At 37.5% G+C, this 19,801-nt stretch overlaps 1 protein-coding gene across 1 annotated transcript in view; it reads left to right on the forward strand.

The window, feature by feature from the left end:
• The first annotated feature begins 771 nt into the window (after nucleotides 1-771).
• The window catches only part of LOC117236023 (laccase-1-like), a 46,290-nt gene continuing 27,260 nt past the window's right edge, over nucleotides 772-19,801 (forward strand). Inside the window, exon 1 of the mRNA XM_033498602.1 lies at nucleotides 772-1,715. Coding sequence (XP_033354493.1) covers nucleotides 1,610-1,715 — 106 coding nt within the window. The 5' untranslated portion in view covers nucleotides 772-1,609. The remainder of the gene's footprint in view (nucleotides 1,716-19,801) is intronic.

The following is a 19,801-nucleotide window of genomic DNA, read 5'->3' on the forward strand; positions in this document are numbered from 1 at the left end:
TCTGTACCTTTTTGTTCCAAACAATCATAACAGTTATTCATAGATTTTTCACAATTGGCAGCAATAACGGATATTGAATGGTAAAAACGTGCTGGAGGTCAAAGGATTAGTGAAACCACCACTTTGGATAAGTGGATTGAGACAGAATCAAGAATTCAGCATTCCTAGCTCTGTTTCCTGAACGAGACGGTAAAGATATCATTCGTAGTTAAAAAATTAGTCGACGATCGTTAGGTATTCGATCTTACGTTCCTACAAATTAAAATTACTATCCATTAAAGCGGATCGAAACATATTTTCAAAAAAAGTGGAAAGGAGAAATCGAAGACCGGCGAACCAGCCGCGAAGTGAATATTTTTACCCGACCCAAGAGTACCGGTAAATATGCGTACCACTTGAATAAATCTCGACAGCCGTCGCGTTATTCGACCGCTTTCGAAACGCTGGGTTAGATACGCTGACTTAACGCGTTCGCTAATCCGAGGATTTTTCACCGACCAATAAATAGTACCTGTCCATCGATATTTATAGGTGTATCGAGTAGGATTGGGGACAAACCTATTCCACCTGGTCCCTGGGTCTTGGTAACCAAGTTGAAGTTTCCACAATCCTGGACTGTGGTCTCATAGAAACTACAACGATGCTTGTAGATGATAGTTGCCAAGTAGAATCTCCGATAGATCGTTCCATATTGCACCAAAGTGATCTTCTGGTTATATCCAAGCTGTAAACTGCTATCGCGAAAACACGCAAATTACGATAAGGAACGGCAGAGTCGGGGACGTGTAACATGTGTCCGTGCGAGGAAGCTTCTAAAAGAACGCAAAACCTAGCTGGAGCGTAGACAAGCTGGCCGGCCCCTCCACGTGCGCCTACCACTATCAGAATCAGCCAGACAGGCCGATAGACGGTAGAAATGGGGGACGTAGAAGGGCACCCAAGAAAGCCAACGTTAGTTTGTCGCGATCTTGGTTTCGAAGTAAGGAAACCCCACCTAAAACCCCTTCACCTTCATCAAGTGGAGCTGGGAGTCTAACCGGGGGGAGAACTTGGACGTCACTTTTCCAGGTCTCTAAGCTCATTATTAGCGGCGCCTTCCAAACATCCGTAGGTATTACCACCTACCCGGGTATTGCTACTACCTACCACCTACTAACCGACACTTTCTGCCACCTCTCCGACCGATCCCTCACGTCTCGATCTGAAAAGGAGGTGAATGCGCGCGAGAGTGTATCATTGGACAAGGAATTGGGGCAGGAGCCAATAGTAAGGAGCGCGAGGTGGAGCGATAGGTTTTAAATAGATGTACAAAGAGTACACACTGGATTGCCACTAGTCGGATAAGATACCGATACACGCGTGTCTCCGCGAGATTTCGGGACTAAATACGTGGCCGCGCCGGGTCCCTCGACGTCGTCGTCGCCGTGGTGGTAGTTTCGCTTCCTTGGGGATACCGGGCGAACGGTGTGAAACCCGACGAGAGAGAAGTGACAGTTGAGATAGAGCGGCAAGCACAAAGAACGTCTCAGTCGGCGCTGAGCCATTGCCTCAGCAAGTCTCACCAGAAGTCGGAGATCTAGTTCGAGAAAGTTTTGACCGATTACCAACCATGAGATTCTCCAGTGGCTACGCGATATTCGTCCTCGTGACGATTTTTGCGTACACGCGGATCTCGTTCGCCATACGTGTCACACAAACCTCCGGTAGGAAGAACGGTGAGTCATTTTCTTGCTCTTCTACTCTCCTCTTCGTTCTTTTTGCGTCTTCTCAGAGCTTGCCTCTCTATCATTATCTACCTGCACCGTTGCTTCTTCCTTCTTCTTCTTCCTTTTTCGTCTTTCTTCTTCTTTTCCTTCTCCCTTCATCTTTCCTCTTCTTGCTGTTCTCACCAGTACACGTTTACATTTCCTTCCTCGGTTGCCTGCACCGGTATCCTCGTCCTTCTCGATTCAAGGTCTTTGACCTTCCCTTGTTTCTTTCCTCACTCCGTTTTCTTCTTCTATAGTGATTCCTCTGCTAATATCCCCCTCCCCCGTTCGATCTTCGGCCTTCTTCCTGCTTTTTTTGCTTCTCCCGCTACACGCTGGGACCGTTTTCCTCTGCGCGTTCCCTGCGTTTCATTCAATCGAGTCCCGCCAGTACGTGAATTTTCGCGCGTCGATCTGACAGGCAGTCGCGAGTGAAGTGTACTCAAACTGTGCGACAAAATGTACATGGGAGAACAGTGCAGAATACTGTGATGTGTTACGAGATTGTACTTCGTTGAGGAAACGTGACATCGCTATGGTATACAACAACGAGATGCATCGAGACGATCATGTTTTCTTACGTGCCTTACAGGTCTTTTCAATTTTTATCCAACTAATATCCTCATAAATGTCACAGTAAATGTCAGACGAGATTCTTATCTGTCGTGATTCTCAATCGACTTAGCAAACCGTGTTAGTAACTGGTGCTTTTTTTCTCGAATCAACGGAACGTTGTTGTTCGATTCGTGTATAATTGAATCAGAGGTATGATTGTTAATAGATTGATTTAGTTCTGTACAACATGCTTCTTCATCAGCTGAAAATTGAATAGAGTAAAAGGCTAATTTGAATCCCATTACATCGTCCATTAGATTTCTCTAAATTTCCCATTTTCTAACATTTCCGAAAATAGTGAGTGGTATACACGCCTGTCACTAATGAACCCACATGTTTTAATGTTTTACATTAGCATATCAAATTTTCGATGTCTTGATACCTCGAGTGATAGTTCATGAGGAAAGCGACGAGCAAAAAGCGCGAGAAAGAAACCGATTACCAGTAGTCGATCGATTATAAAATAGAAAAAACCAAGAGAGAGACAGAGAAATAGTGTGCGTGTTATGTGAAATTGCACCGTTACATCGCAAGCAAACTGCAACTACCACACAGTGTCTTGCAAAGGGGTCGTTCAAGGAATTAAGTTATTATGTCCATCTTGTATCCGATTGATACTGGATAAATACTATTACGGTAATTCTTGTTTCTTTTTTTTCGCGGGGCTTGTTTTGTATCTTTGGCATTCATCAACATTTTCCGTAGTCTCTATCGTTATTCGTCGTCCGCCGACTGTGTAAACTTTCGATTACGAGTATAAATTCGATCTAGAGTATTCGACCGAGTTGAGTTCGTGCGCGCGCGAGCTCCAGTCAGCTGACGAACTTTTAATGAGGGGAACGGAGGCTCAAGACTAACCGACTCGCAAAACACGGCAAACGTTACACGATCGCCACCTATATGGAAGTAATTGCTATAATTATACCAAGCGCGACTAATCGCAATACATGTAGCAATTATTTCTCCAATTTCTGACGGTCATGCGATCTTCCGAACGACATCCAGCGCCAGTGATCTCCATTAGCATCATCTAATTGAAAGTCAAAGTTGATAACTGCTTTTGTTGGATTTAAACAAAATATAACTACGTGATTATGAAATCATGAAGTATAAATAGTGAAATATAATTAATCAGAGGTTAATTTGTACCTCGCTTTATGAAAAATTCATAGAACTCGACGATGCATCGATCATATCTCGTGCTCTGACAGAATGACAAGACGTTGAGAATTATTAACATAGTTAATGTTTTACTGTGTAAGCGTTTTTCTTAAATGGTGATTTTTATCGCTAGAATATCTTTGATTTTAATCGCAATAATGACGCCTGAACAATTGAATTGATGTTTCAATAAGGCGATTCTGTAATCAAATACACACGTGTATCGTTGAAATTTAAATGTCATTGTGCAACGCATGTAGATTGCAGGAAAATAGAGTTCGACGTAATTTGATTTTACGAATCTCTGCGAGATTTGTTTCATGAGTGGAGCGTGTTCGACATTTGCATACAACAACCAATTGTTTCGGGTGAATTAAACTTTCCAGCCTGAATTCATTAACCAGATTTTCTCCTGAAGTATGCGACCGCACCAAATTCAGAAATTATAGAACTATTACGAACAATACCACACGTACGATTGACCGTTCCTTATCCGACCTGTGAACATGAAGTCACGTTGTTCTCTAGCAATCTAGTGAGTGTAAGAATCTAACATTTTTTCATTTATCCAAAATTATCGATCAATTAACGCTAAAAATCTGTGTAGGTATTTACGTGATACGAATGATAATCGATGAAACGTAAGGAACTCGGTGTTCGTTATCGTGTTTCCTCCAGCAGATCTAATGGTCCTACAAACTTTTTCTCCCATTTTCTTTTTCTCTATCGTAACCCATTCAGTCGTTAGCATTGCTATTATAGTTTTATTAGGAAGCAGATGGCACAGCGCCAGTGCATATAACAGTTTATCGCGAACTGGTTGAACATGTTGTTCACCTACATATAGCGACGTTCACTGATTCTTCGTACACGCGTACGCGCTATCGTGATCGTGATCGTTTTCCGCTGAAATTCTCGAAACGGACGTAAAAATTACTCTGTCAGGTACTCAAACCTTGCTCGTCATTGTCTCTTATTCAGGTCCACGAGGAACCAGTGTTTCTGTTTCTATCCTTTACTTCCTCTTTACCTCTCCCTCTTATTCCATTCTCCACTTCCATCCAGTCAGTCTCGCGTCCTTAACGGTTCAAACGGGAAAACGCACGGCGTGTTCCGTGAATGAAACACGTCGGTGGTCTTGACATATCTTAGGAGAATCTGATCAATCCTCGTTCCTTGAGAACCGGTCTAATAAATGAATTATGTTTAAATAAGACGTTTAATTTAGAAAATTGAATAGAATGGTTGTATAGATATCTGTTTGGAAGGCTTGAACACAATTAAAAATTTGGAAAAATGGAAGTTAGGGTAATACAGGATCGTTTGAGTCTTCAGTATTTTTATACGATTTGGTAGATTAATTCTTCAATTCTTTTTGTTATAAATAGGTTGTAGATTTCTATGCATTTACGACGAATTTGAAGACGCAAAAATAACCAGAATGAACGGAATGTACAAAAGTATATACATTTTTATATTTTATATATTAGTTATAGAATTCATTAAGTGAAAGAAATCGTCGCTTTACTATCATTACTGTGCATAAATTTTTGCAGCCCAACTATTTAGATTAAATTAGGTCAATGATCAGTAGACTCCGGACGTTTATGTAAATTCATGTCTTTATGAACGTAAATGAAAGAAGATTCTAACTAGAAAGTTGTACACCTTATTAGGTGTTAGCCATTTTTACTTTACGTTCTTCGAAAACATTTACATATGCCATATCTACACTCTGTACATTACTGTTTATTTCAATTTTCTATAAATGTTAAAATAGCCGTATTTTACTAATCAATATAAATTCCGATCAGTCAGCTAATATTGAATCACTTAGTCTTCGGAAAGAGAGATGCTGTTCAAATCCGTTGAATCATGTCTTACAATCTTCCATTCCACATAAAATTCTCGAAAATTTGAAACGTCTGAGAAACGGTTAGTTAGGCAAATATGCAAATACAAAATTGAAGACTGAACGTGTCACGATATTTTGCTGGAAATAAAAAAAGAACATAAACAAAATGCCTCCCGGCGCAAAAAATCTGAAGTACAATCTGCATGTATGTGATATACACTTGTAACAATATCTATACTGTCCGACATATTGTTAACAGGATGTCATCAGATGTTATGAATATATCCAAATTGAAATCTCCTCCTCAATAAAAATTTCGATTTATTTTTATTAGTATACGCAAAAATTAAATTATCTTCAAAACCCACATAGAATAAATAGACATTTATTATAACTAGCAGATCTTTATACGTTTCTAGGAAGTTTAAAAATGTAAAATTGCACAGAATACATATAATATGAAAAAATATATGAAATATCCGTTTTCTATAATACTTGACAGATATTTTCATAAAAATGTATAATTTAATTATAACACTCAATATATATAAGCATAATATAATATTATAATATAATAATATAATTATAACATTAATATGTGTGTATGTGTATTTTTCGCAAAAAGTTTAATGCAATCAAAACGATCAAAGAAACTCGAAGAAAGCGCGCGTTTCTTTGTCGGAAACGAAAAACGGGCGGATGGACAACAAAGAAAATACGAAAAGAAACGGATGTGATAGAAACAGCAGTTGGTCGATCGACTTTTGGCGTGTCTCCGATCGTTTCCTGCTGCTCGATGGGTTCTTGTTATGTAGGTTGAATTGTTCGTGTTTGTGGCGAACAATTTGTTGCACTGGCGTGTATGTCTCGGATCGCAATCACCGGTGAAACCAGCAACATCGAGCGCCGCGGGTACGTCACGCGTGCGTTCCGTGCGATCTTCTGTTAAGAAAATTGATTCTAATGGATTCGAAATTGCACCTGTTCTATCTCGTGCGCGGCAAGTTTCAAACGAGAGATTGATTTTACAGTTCTTTACCGCTCGTGAACGTTTGATCTGATTGATAGGATAATTGACGATTGACAATCGTTTGTTTTTCTCATCACTTGTCAGATCATTACACAGCTATGGAATACTTAGTAATGTTTCGAATGACGAGTTCGATTGAATTAATATTGTATAGACGTTTTTCAACTCGGTTGGTATAACCCCTAAGTGCAGAAGACTGTATCTTTGTCGTTAACACGGCTAATTTTATATATTTTCCCCTTTGAGACTGTCAGCTTTTAATAGTAATAATACGATAGTGGAGACTACAGTACATTCAAATTTGGAAAGAAATGGATTAAATGCAATTTTCAAGTTACCATATTTTCATTTCACTTGTATTTCACTACTATGTATATTTCAGTAGAATAGGTCTCGTTCTATACTTATAATGTGCCTCGATAGTATAGGTTCCAATGATAGGACATATTGTTCAGTTGGAGTCTAGTTTCGAACTAGACACATAAATCTATCGACGAATATATGTTACAGTCTTATTTATACGGGGCTACGCCGAATAACATGTAAAAGCGAGTACGTGATTCCTTGTGGGAAAATAAGGAAAGTATATGTAATATAATTTTTTCATTCCCCGCTTAGTTTTCGAGGAAATCGAGGGAATCGAGTATTTATCAAGTACATGATCAATTCCGGACTGAACAGAAGTAAATAACTGAAAGGTAGTTGCTCTACGTACGAAAATAAGTCAAAATCGTAGAATCAAGTTTTTTCACAAGGTGGTTTGTTTCCGAGGAAAAAACGCAAGGTAAACATGTTTACTCCATTTTCCTGAAAACAAAGTCTTAAAGGGAAAAATTTTATTCTGCATTTCTTTCGCACTTAGGATGATTTTCTGTCGATTATTCAGTCCTGTCCAGTCTAGAATTGGACATGTTCAAGTATACCTTAACAAATGCTAACTCGATTTTCTCGAAAATTAACCCAGGAATGAAAAAATTGTATTCTTTATTTCATCCTTATTCTTTCACAAAGAATCACATCATGCCCGGTTTTATATGTTATTCGGCTGGACCCTGTATTTATTTGTTTAGGTTTATTATAGTTCAAAATACTCAAACTTTGAAATGTCTAAAATTCTCTAGATGTAGTAATGAAATAAAAATGTAGACTTCTCTTATCCTTAGAGACGAGTGGTCCATAATTATGGTCAGTAGAAAGCCCGAATTTGCTCGCTGAGTTCATTCGGTACTCGACCCTTTGGTCCTCTCGTTTGCTAAACGACTGATCCCATTAATCGACCTATGAAACTTGATGATTCCTTTCGTCTACAAAAATTAGCTTTACATAATCACTGACGCCCACGATTTAGGCCTCTCTATAGAGGTCCTCGATTGCGTACGCAAGTTAATGTTTGACGTAAGAGGAAAACCAATCGACGAGGTGCAGTCCTAAAAATTATGAAATTTGGAAGAGCCAGTAAACAAGTCGATCAAATCGGGACGATTCGAACCCCCATTTCTTTCTGACAGCACCGTAAGCAGCGAGCGAATTCGGTTCGCTAACATTGTTAACGTTGAAAATGTAGGGAACCTGTCATGTTTGAGGAACGGCCGTTACTAACGCAACGATACAATGGGTCATTTATCGCGGAGCAATTCGCCTCACGAACGCCGTACTTTGTTTTAACGATTCCCTTAGGGATCCATTCATTTCTCAATGCAGCCACGCGACGCGAGGAATTTCAATCGATTGAAACAATTACACTGAAATTATAATCGATCGAAACAAACCAAATTCGATTCAACCGACTTCGAACTAGAAGAATTTTTATGCAAGCCATCGTGGAACATTTTCCTTTCTGCTTTGTTTTTTTTTTCTTTTTCGCACCAACTCTCACTCGATTATTCGCGATCCCGTTCATTTCGAGCAATAACAGTAAATTTATTAGCCCTCGGGGCGAATCTCTTCCTGACTATTGCTCAACTTGAATCGCGCTTACACGTAGTCTTTCATAGTTTACAGCAAAATCACCGGAGGCAAGTCGGACGAGCCACTCATACAACGTTCACGAGGCCATAAAATCCTCGATCAAAATCACGGAGGCTTGCGCCTCTCTTTGATTCGTTCTATTAATTACACATCATTCGTACCAGTTCGTTTTTAGATTTCGTGATCGTGAAAGCGAACGAAGAAACGAAAAGGCTTTATCGACGAGGAATTGGTTTCATTGAGAGAAGAAAGGGATCGCCCCGGGAATATGAGTAACGGTTTTTGGGAGAAAGTTCCACCAACGATCACTCTTTTATGTTGATCTCAAATTTCTTACACAACGAAGCGTCACGGAGATCGAGGTTCCGCGCGAGTGGTTGATTTCACCCTATCTGCAAAATATACCGTGGTTAAGACTATCGATGACTTCCATACACCGCGTCTATAATCTCTGGTCAGTGATTCGATATGAACACCACACAAAGCTGTCAATATTTTTTTAAATAAAACTGAGACTCGTGCGATTTCTAAACGAAGTTCATTAATTTTGTACTTCAATGACATTTAAATCGAATGAATTACCTGGCCAGAGGAATACGATTTTTTTTTTAAATATGATGTAATTATAAATTAGATAAATTATCTAAATTAAACAATTCGTATATATATACAACCGTCTATGTATTTAATAATAATTCTAATCACCAAGAATAATTCATTTTTTATAACTATTATACGTGCATAGGACATATTATAGAGAAATGCGGTACCTATACGTTGTCCTAAACGTAATTTAGAATTCGTAAGTTTAATTGGTTGCGCTAATGAATACCAATCGTTCGCGCAAGCAACCATCGATCTTTTGCTCTGGACGAGAACTTTCGATTACAGTTAATTGCGACTTTTCTTGGTAATCCTACCAACTTTTTCAACATTTTTCAGTAATTTCACTGGTATTTCCTTAATTGTCGCAAGTTAATTGCTTTAGATGTAACGTATCTCGTAAATAAAGCTGTCATACGATGTAAAAATTGATTTCCAATTCATGAGAAATTCTTGTCTCTAAATTAGACTAGTGGGAATAAATTTGTGGTATTTTGCTTGATACACAGCGGGAACGATTGACAAATATCCGATGATTAACAGTGCGTAAAAATTATTTGCCAGGCACTTTCTTGTCGTTAGAAACCATCGGTGAAATCTTCGATCACGGTGACCCCACGCTCTTTTGCCTCTATCTGTACCGAGTTTCCATCGTATGACAAACAATTTACGATAAAAGGTGGTTTTACTTCTGACATTCTTCTTTTTAGTGGTTTATAATGGAATTTTTGCGTGTCACCCATTTCAGGGCATTATTTGCCAGCGATTGAAATAGGAGTGAAAAATGATAGGAACGCGTCTTTACCCTGTCTTAAGTATGGTTTAATTTCAGGAAAAGCAGTCCCTAAGAAAAGTGAGTAGTACACATAGCGAAACGATGTTTCTTATAAATGTGTCAGGAATTTCAAAGCTTTTTCAGGTTCAGATCAATTTATGAAAGGACACTAGAGAATTTTTTCCAATTTGCCAAATTCTTAAAATTTTCGTAGCAAATTCACAAATATTTGGGCATGTAACTAATTAGGATAGAAGTCCATTTATCGAAGCGAAATTTTAGTTAATGTCCGATTAACTGACTTTGTCGAATAAATTTACTGATCTCCTTTTACTTGATGCGAAAAATCACAAGTAATAAAATGAAATCCAATAGATTAATTCGTAATTGAATGTAGAATAATCAGATACTTTTGGAAATGAAGAATCAAGCTTCGACTGTAATTCCTTTTATCATACTATATTTATTGTTTCAATTTACACAATCAAGAAAAAAGAAAGAAAGCATTCAATGAAAAAATACAAATTTACATAATCATTATTCCAACATAAGGGTAACAATATAAATTTCTTGAATAATTATTTGAACAAGAAATCACGCAGATAACGGTAAGAATGGTTAATCTCGTATTACATAAACTCCACTTAAATGAACCGTTTGCCCTTCATGACGTTGAAATAAATGTAATTCTACCGTACAATCATCCCCTATAATAGGACCCCATATAACATCACGAATGTTTTCACGCCCATTATAACACACGTCTATATTTCAAGCCTGTAATTACCGGTTTCCACAAAACGCACGAGATCCAGATCAAGGTCCCAGATCAATCCAGTAATCGCGTCGATCATCGGTTCCCCTTAACACGGTCAAAGATATAAAAACCGCGAAACGGTTACGTTAATTGTGCTCATGCTACGTGTTACTCGTCTAGTTGTCCCATTCCTAACCGGTATCGAATTCCGTTTCAGTGAGGTGTAAAAGGTAGGAAAGACCTGAGAAAGAAAAGTACTTCCCGTCTGGATCGATGCAATAAATACAGGTAATAAAGGCACGTTGGATATGTCCACATATCCGGCCTAACGAGTGTTTTGCCACCGAACCTAAGGGCTGTTAGCGACGACTTTAACTAGAGCGTCAAAGTCTGCATTTAGGAATTCGCCAATCATCAATCATTCCCCATTCGTCACGGAGCCGCGTAACTTTCCTTCAAAGCTGTTTTCTGGCCTCTACCGTTTCGACATACATCCGTGAAAGTGTTTTCACGAAAAACATCAGACGTTCTTCACTTCAATTGGACCGTCGATTAAAATTGTCCGATTCGTCGAATCGAAGTTTAATAAAAAAAAAAATTTTTTCATTCGATCCGTATGAAAAAGCACGCGAGAAGGAAGGAAACTGATCGCGCGAAGCAAGATCGAAGTTTCACTACTTTTTTAGTTTTAAACTACTACCGATTATTTTGATTAACGTAAGAAACTGATAAGCTGTGATTGGCCTCAGGTAGAAAGAGGAAATAGAAGTTTCTTTGGAATAGTGAGGCAGGTTGAAGAAGTGCAGGTGACTATCCTTATATATAACAACACCGTGAGAAAACAACTTTGATTATTCTTCCTGTTCTAGCTGATATGCAAAACAGGTAGATCAAGAACATTAATGACGTCAAAATAGAACGCTGAAAGAAAATGAATGCAATTTGCATTGCAGGTTAGATACTATAGTGTCGGATTTGAATTATGATCGAGAACTGGACTGGTGGGATGTCTGTAAAACTCTCCGGTCTACAATTACACAGTTATCATTCTGATCAAAAATCTGTACAAGTTAATTGCAGTCTTTCCACTTTCCACTTTCCAGTTGATAACTTCTCTAATCTCTCTAATCTTTCGAATCTTCATTCTATTTTTATAAATATCAGTGATAGGGTTACCATATCCACGATCGCGTCTGTCTTCTTATGGGAAACTCCACTTATTTTACACAGATTTGGTTTTATCATTGGTCAATGGTTACGAATATGGTTGTCAGGTTACGATCGAATGTACGAAGCATCATGTACTGCTGCACGTCTCTGTTACCGATTTCTCTATAGGCTCTACAATATATAGACTCTACATTACGCTACCTGCTGTCAGAAGATCGCCTTGTACCCGAGTTCATTCGTGCCAAAAGCGAAAGGTTCGACCGTAATAGAAGCAAACGCCAAGTCTCATATAAGCTGGCAAAGGAATAACTCTCCATTGATTTCAACGTGGGAAAAGGTTACGACGTTTGATCGAACCGTCGCGTCGCCATGACTAATTTAGTGTCGTGTCGCAGCGTTCAAAGAGCGCTGCCTTGATTCGGTCCGTACTGTTTCTCTGACATCTCGTCTTTTCTACAGAACGTCATATTTAGCGCTACTTTATCGATAGCGTTCGTCTTTTATGGAATCAGCTAATGAGTCGTTGAAAGTGTTAAATGGCAATAATCTTCCCGATTGAAATGAGAATAGTTTCATCGTGGCGAAAATGGGAAGCAACTTGTGGAAGTTTGGTCTTGGTGAGTAGTTATAAATATTGATGAACGAATTGTTTAAAAAGGAGGATCGTAAATGTAAGTGACGCGGAGGATAAGAATTACGAGACTTTATTGTATTACAAAGTTCAGGCGAATTAGGTTTCTTCATGTTTCATTGATGAGAAATGCAGGTTATCCTACCTGCTTCATTACGTTCGTACATGAGCGCATATAGTTGCAGAAGATTCGGAACAATAACTGTATAAATAGATCCGTGTGAAAGTACATATCGTAAGAACATTAAAAGGCAGAACCTACGAAACTGACTATGAACGACGATCTTCTAAAAGGTGTGATTATGATACTCGTCTCAGCAAAATACCAAAAAGGAAAGATTTATCTCTGAGGTCACCTATATAAAAACACTAATTCACGATGAATTATAATTACATATTCGTATTTACAATTCATTATTCATATTTACCTGACAATCCTAAAAAAAGATGTTATAAAGTTGCAGTTCTCAGAAAAATACCAACGAAGAAAAAGTTAGAGTTACCGATGATTTCCTCTATACGTTGAGGCAACGATCTAAGAATCCGAATGTTCCGATCCCAGATTGTGAATCATGTTTCATTAGCCAGAGGCGTTAACAGCCACGTTCTACTCATCTACACATGTAACTTAAGATTTTCTAAAACGCGGCGATTCGTTTCCCGCTTGCTAATTAACAGTTAACCAGACCGACGGCAAAACTCTGGGAATACTATGATCCACGTTGCCACAAGAGTGGATACTTACCTCACTTCCTGCATTTAATGGGATACCAGTTGGCAGTTGCCCCACTCGAGCCATAATATAAAATAACCATGCGATTCATGCATGTTCATAGAGAGAAGGAGTTGTGGTACAGTGGGTCACGCGTCGCGACATGCCTTTATTTTTGCTAACCAAGCCAGCCTACATCCTAACATGGGCCTCGTTGCGTCACTTTACTACGGCTCCACGCGATCGCGATGAAATAGTAGAATCGTTTTATTGTGAACGGGCAGCCTACCACGAGGCAGATTTGATTTAATCGTCGTGACGTGATTCCCGTCTTTATCATTGCAGACTTCTTTCTGCGAAAGGATCAGTTGTTACGTCACGAGAATTATAAATTGAAATAATTATTGATATACTGAAGATCTTCACACAGCATTTACGGGAAATTTGACAATGCAAGAATTGCGCTAAATATGGAGAAATGTATATAACGTATCCAAAGTGTAGCATTCGTTATGATATAAGTTCCATCTTTTTTATAATACTTATAAAACTGTCAAGTTGCATTAACATCTGCAGTGTAATTATTTTTACTAAAAGCACCAAATCTAACAAAATACTGAATTTTTGCTTTTGGTATTGTAGAGTCTGCAGCAAGAAAGAAATAGCTGCTTCATTTCAATCGTTTTTATTGAGATAGAAAAAAGGTGTAAATTTCATATTAGAAAATGTAGAAGTTTAGTGCTATGAATATTACTACACTATAAGTCTTTAGCACGTCTGAGAAAGTGATTTGATTTCGATTGATTCTGAGTCGGTTTATTCAAATTAATGAAAATTCGACTTGCCTCCTTACTGCAGCAACTCTTTCAACCGCAAAAAATATTTGTACTATATTAGTAAAGTTAATGTTGATTTTTACATGAAACATGATTACGCATACTTTTACCACAAGTATTTCAAAATTCAATGTAAAAACATTTCCCAATTGAAATCAGCAATTTTTTTGTCATTCTTACACGCCATATTTAAACATAAGATATGATACACGTTAATACTTTTATTATTAAATCGGTTAGTTTGTTTTGCCTAGCACGCTAGAAATTCCACGCATCGGTAAACCGAGAAAGTAACATGACCCATGGATCGTTTAACAAAATTTATCAAGCCGTCTGCGGACGTGAGAAAGACGGTTTCTTCCGGAACGAAAAAGAAAAACGTGTAAGAATTAAAACACTCGAAGGGAAAAGTGTTTCCTTTGTTGGCCGAATCCGCTTGGCGAAAATATTACGCCATTTCGCGGCCGTTTCACGCGACAACATTAGATAACGCGCTCTGTTGACAAAAAGGCTGACAGTTTTGACTAATTACCGGCTAACAAAGGCAACCGAGCTGGACAAAAGTACGGGATGCGTAACATTTCGTGTTTCTCGGTTCCATGACGACTATCTTCTTGCCACGGTTGTGTGCGTTTTTTTCTACATAAAATGCATGCTTGCTGTAATATCGTGTAGTCAATCAGCCGTTTATTCGACACGCTTGGACGACATTCTAATAAGCAAAACCAAATGTGAAACATTCGCACCACTACATCTACGATGCGGTTAGAAAACCGTTCGTTCTGGAATCTGAAAAAAAAAAAACAAATGCTCACTCGCTCTACTTGTCAAATAACTTTAATCACGACGTTCAATACACGGCATCGTGTTGGTGAGATTAGAAAATTTTACTTACTAATTTTCTTCCACGCCTTCATTCATCGTATCTGAAATTGCTTACTGATATGTTATTCGCGTTGTCCAGATCTCGTTTCGATAAGAGTATAAGTTTAATACGTACAATAGAAATATATAGAATAATTAGTATAGAAATTATATATCCGTGGAGTCGAAAGCTACACCAACGGTGGCGGAAAATTTAAGGAAAAGAGATTCATGTGCGTTCTATTTGTCATCAAAAGCGGAGTATCTAGAACGTGCATGTTCCAATATATGTATACATAATTCTATCGTCTAAATCTCCCTGCTTATCTGAATTAATATTATTAGTGAAATCCTACAAGCTTTTCGAGTTACAAGTTATCAACTCCATATAACAAATGCCCTTGTGTAATAACAAGTATGATAATTAAACAAATGAAGTTTCAAGAGTCAATTTCTCCTCATACTGCATTTATTTAATTTTATTTACAAAAATATGGACTGATTATAAAGACAGATATATTGTAGTAATTGTTGAAATTGAAAACCATATTCAAGTAAATATTCCGACAATACAAATAACGATGAACTAAATAAACAATTGACTATTGATATCGGTCGATTAGCGGTGTAGGTTCGCAATTTCGTCACATCCTGTGCCATTTGCAATGACTACGGGGAACGGAAGAAAGAGATTGAAAGAAAGAAAGCAAAACGGAGAAAAAGGAGACGAAATCGAGTTAGGTGAGCCTATTGTCCGTGGTATAGCACCTACATCGTTCGAAGGAGTGGGAAGTTAGCTTTGTAGGCATAAGGAACGGCACACGAGAGTGTGTAAAACGCGGAGACAGCGTGACGAGGTCGGGAAAGTGGCGACCCGACGTCCTCGATCCTTGCTAAGGTTTATCCGGCATCCACCACACCCTTCTCACGCGTCGAATGGTATCTAGATTTCGATATGTCAAAGTGCATGCCTCATTGCGTTTCTCGCGCTTCTGTGCACACGTTTCTAACCATCAATAGCTTCCTGAATGCGCTTCCTCGACCGCGATGCTGTAACCGCCTGATCGGGATTTCTTATTTCGTTTGCGGGGAACTCGAAAGTTCAGCCTAGGCTATCGAGTAAAAGTGTTGTTGCGGTCAGTTGGAAGCTACGCTCCTATATCTTTGTATGGTTCTTTGGTTCTGATATTGGCATCGTTGTAAATATTGGTTGTTAGATCACGCTGTGAATTTTTAACGTTTTATTTATTCCTTTCTATGTTACATAAGACAGCATTCTACAATTATGTCGCTTTTCTTCATTAAAACCTTCTATCTAGTCCCTTTTCATTTGTTGAGATATCACACGTGTATCTCAGAAGTATCACGGCAGAAAATAATTTAATCTTGTGCTAAGAGAATATCAGAACCGTGAAAGGATTCCAAGGGTTGCAAGTGGAAAATTATAAAAGTAATATTTTATTAAGTAATATTCGAATATTCTCTAGAGGCCATTCATTTTATCAGCATTATGTGTTTGGTAAACAATTTTTGTCTAAGTCTCTAAATAGTCAAATGAACGTTCTGGCCAACCTAATAATTAAGGGGAGCAATATAGATGGTTAATAATTAATCGAAAATAATTTCCCCACGGGGTAAAAAGATATTCGATCTTAAAAGTGTTATAGATCATTAGTTAATTAGAATATCGATGCTGAAAGATTGAATTATATATTAGGTCGACTGAAAAGTTTCTTTCGTTTTATAAAGAAATAATGGGTGCACAACATTTTCCGTTTTATATTAATCTATCGAATTGCATATGATCCATTTTGTTTCATCAAAATAAAGATCACAACGTTTGACAGATTAGGTTTCATGTTTGTATAAAGATGCATCGTTGTAAAAGACGTGTCTGTAAAAGAAAGACACTTTTCGGACAACCTAATATAATTAGTATTTCTTAGTAGAAAATTGTTATGTATAAATAGTACATGTTATTGCGTTCGCCTATAGAGTTCGATCACATGTTCATTTATTTTAATTAATTTAGTAAGCTCTCGATGGAAAAATTTAAAGAAAATTAAAAAAAAAATTTTTATTGTATATTTTCAACTTCTTTTTTCGCGTAGAATCACCCCTTTTCCGCTTGTACCACCAGTTACCAACCACCCTGTATATATATATATATATATATATATATATATATATATATATATACACACCATGTATCAACTTAATCGTTTGTTTGATATATGCAAGATATTACAGTTTAATAACGTTAACATTGCGACTAAAATCAATTAAATTTTCTTTCACGGAGAAAGACGTGGATAATTCTTGAAAGAGGAAGACTAATTGAACGGGTACCCATTAGCTGTGTAGGTTTTCACAGAAAAGAGAGATTTATTGCTTTGTAGCATAGATAACGAGTCTATTCACTACCGAAAAACGTTAGCCTAATTATAACAATGTTACACACGCACCACTTCACAGAGGTACAACGCTTCCGATGTCACACAATTACATCTACTAGGTGTTTAACTTTCTCCAACGATCTAAGAAATTTGACCAATGAAATTAACGGGCGACAGAGAAGAAACTGAAGTAAGAACGAAATACGACACCAAGGAGACACTTAGTAGGTGCTTGTTCACTTTCTTATTTTTAATCTCTACCCACGTATTACTGAATTTCCACGCGCGTTTCGCTAAATATAATGCAAGAATCGGCTGCCAATCAACGTAATTGACACAACATTACAAATTGTTGACGTCAGAAATCGTGGATTTCTACCACATATACAACTACGTTTCGTTAAAACAAAGTTCACGATAGAATCGCGGAAGATATTAACATAACGTGTTAATTAATATACACCCTCAAAGTGAAAATAGATTTGTCACATGCGGCGCAATGCATAAGCGCAAAGAAACACGCGTGTTTCCCTCGAAGCATTGAGAGATCGCGAGAAGTTTGTGTTTGAATAGCTTCATCCTATTCCGCGTGTCCCAGTTTATTCAGATTAAAACGCACACGTGTTTATACGTGAGAACACACGACAATTTCTTTGCACTTTTGCGACGCGTTCAATCTTTCGCGCGATTTTATTCTTAATATTATAATCGTCAACGAGGATGTCTTACGATATACCAACGTCTTCGCTATGCATGGAGCTTCGTATATGTACGACGCGATTGCATCGGTGATATCAATGAAATCATAATTACAGCAATGATCGTATTAGCCAACAGCATGTTTATTACGCATCCAACGCTTTCCAAGGAAATAACTACGTCGTTTCGTTGAAATTTGCAATGTGCACTTACTTACATGTATTCCTATATTGTAAAGTGTTTCGAGATAAGTATTACAGTTGGACTAATAATAGAAGAACACAGAGGCATATATGATAAGTCACGTTTCCCTTTATTAAGCGTTTAAAATCTCGTTGTATGTGTATCTCAGTTGTATTTGTATGTTGTGCATTATGGTTATCTTATATGGATACAATCTTTAAATTGAATATATCGTCTAAAGATCTTATGTTATTGCCTTATCGTCTAAAGATCTTATGTTAAGGGATATGTGTTTTTATTACTCTCTTGAATATTTAAAAAATATGGATTGTCAGGACATTTGTTCTATCATTGGTTTGTCGGAAAAAGTCTTAAACTTATCACCTACATATTTTCAGAATACTCATCTCTGGATCAAACAGATTGCTCCCCTTCTTAATCTTGTGTTAAAATATTTTACTTTGATCAGAAAATAGCACTCAAATCAATGAAAATGGACTTACCATGTCTTTCTTCTGTTGCGTTGAATTACATAGTCATATAGAAACCCAAGCATTACCAGAAACTTTGTTCAAATATAAAATAAGTATTTCATACAAATATCAAATATAAAATATCTTTAAAGCAAATAAGGAAATGCATAAAAAAGTCTGATTTTAACAAAAATTCGCGAACTCTATTAACAAACCACCACTTCTTCTTCCAACAAATAACTTATGCCAGAATTTCTTCAATCCCTTTCTCGGATTACTCTGCGTGACAACAGTCACCGCTAGGAAATCACTGGCGTGTGAAACACGTTCGGTTTCACGACGACTTGTATTACACTAGCGGATCTTGTATCTGCGGTTGAACGGCAGACGACGTTGATTATTGTCTATATCCCTGACCCGATGTGATAGGTTGGAACGTAACATGTTCGCAACGTAATAAATCCATAACGTACGAGATGCATGAGACATAAGGCGAAAAACTTTCTCGATCGGAATTTCCAGCGGAAATTCAATTTTTCCCCTTTCGATGATTTGCATATTCAATAGTCAACAACATTCTCTTAATCACGGGAAGAATGAGAGTCAGCTCCTTTTGCCATCACGATGATTCAATTTAGCAGATGTGCGATTGTCATTTATAACGGGAAATAATATGTCTTGAAAAATTCGAAGAAATGCAATTATCGCAAATACAGTCGATATGAAAGATTACTATTGACAAAGATCGATGGTCAGCCCGTGTAGTACTGAGAATTACTCGATAATTCTTTTTTCTTCTTCTTTTTCCCTTTAGTAAACCACATAAATGGTAATCAGTTTCGAATTAGAGAGAAATTGATGAATGAATGGGTAATTTAATTGATTACATCCGTCGTTCGAGAAGTTTTAGAAGATATTCATAGTGGATTTAGTGTCATCCTGGATTTTAAACGAGACAACCTGTCAAAAATAATTAGATACCTATCTAAAATTTGGAAAGTTGAGTGTTCCGGAATTTCCGTAGATGGATTTGTATTCGAGATAAAATCAATCAGCGCCTGATTGGAAGAAATTTTGTAGAAGATAAAAGAAAGGAAAGGATGATAGAAATGTGAAAGATGTACTTCCTGTTCTATTGGTGAACTTGTCAGCGAAGTACCTCGAATAAGATAGCACCAAGATTTCGATGTTGAAATCGACGACAAGACGTAGGAATAAAATCTCTTAGAAAGTTTTGCAATGACAAGTACAAAAGACGCTGAAGTAGAAAACATCTAATTGAAATGCTTCCAGACCCATAACAATTTAATTTGATTAAGCTGTAA

This window comes from Bombus vosnesenskii, unplaced genomic scaffold, assembly GCF_011952255.1.
Source record: "Bombus vosnesenskii isolate JDL3184/JDL3185 unplaced genomic scaffold, Bvos_JDL3184-5_v1.1 scf7180000013339, whole genome shotgun sequence".
In the NCBI taxonomy this organism is placed as follows: Eukaryota; Metazoa; Arthropoda; class Insecta; order Hymenoptera; family Apidae; genus Bombus; species Bombus vosnesenskii.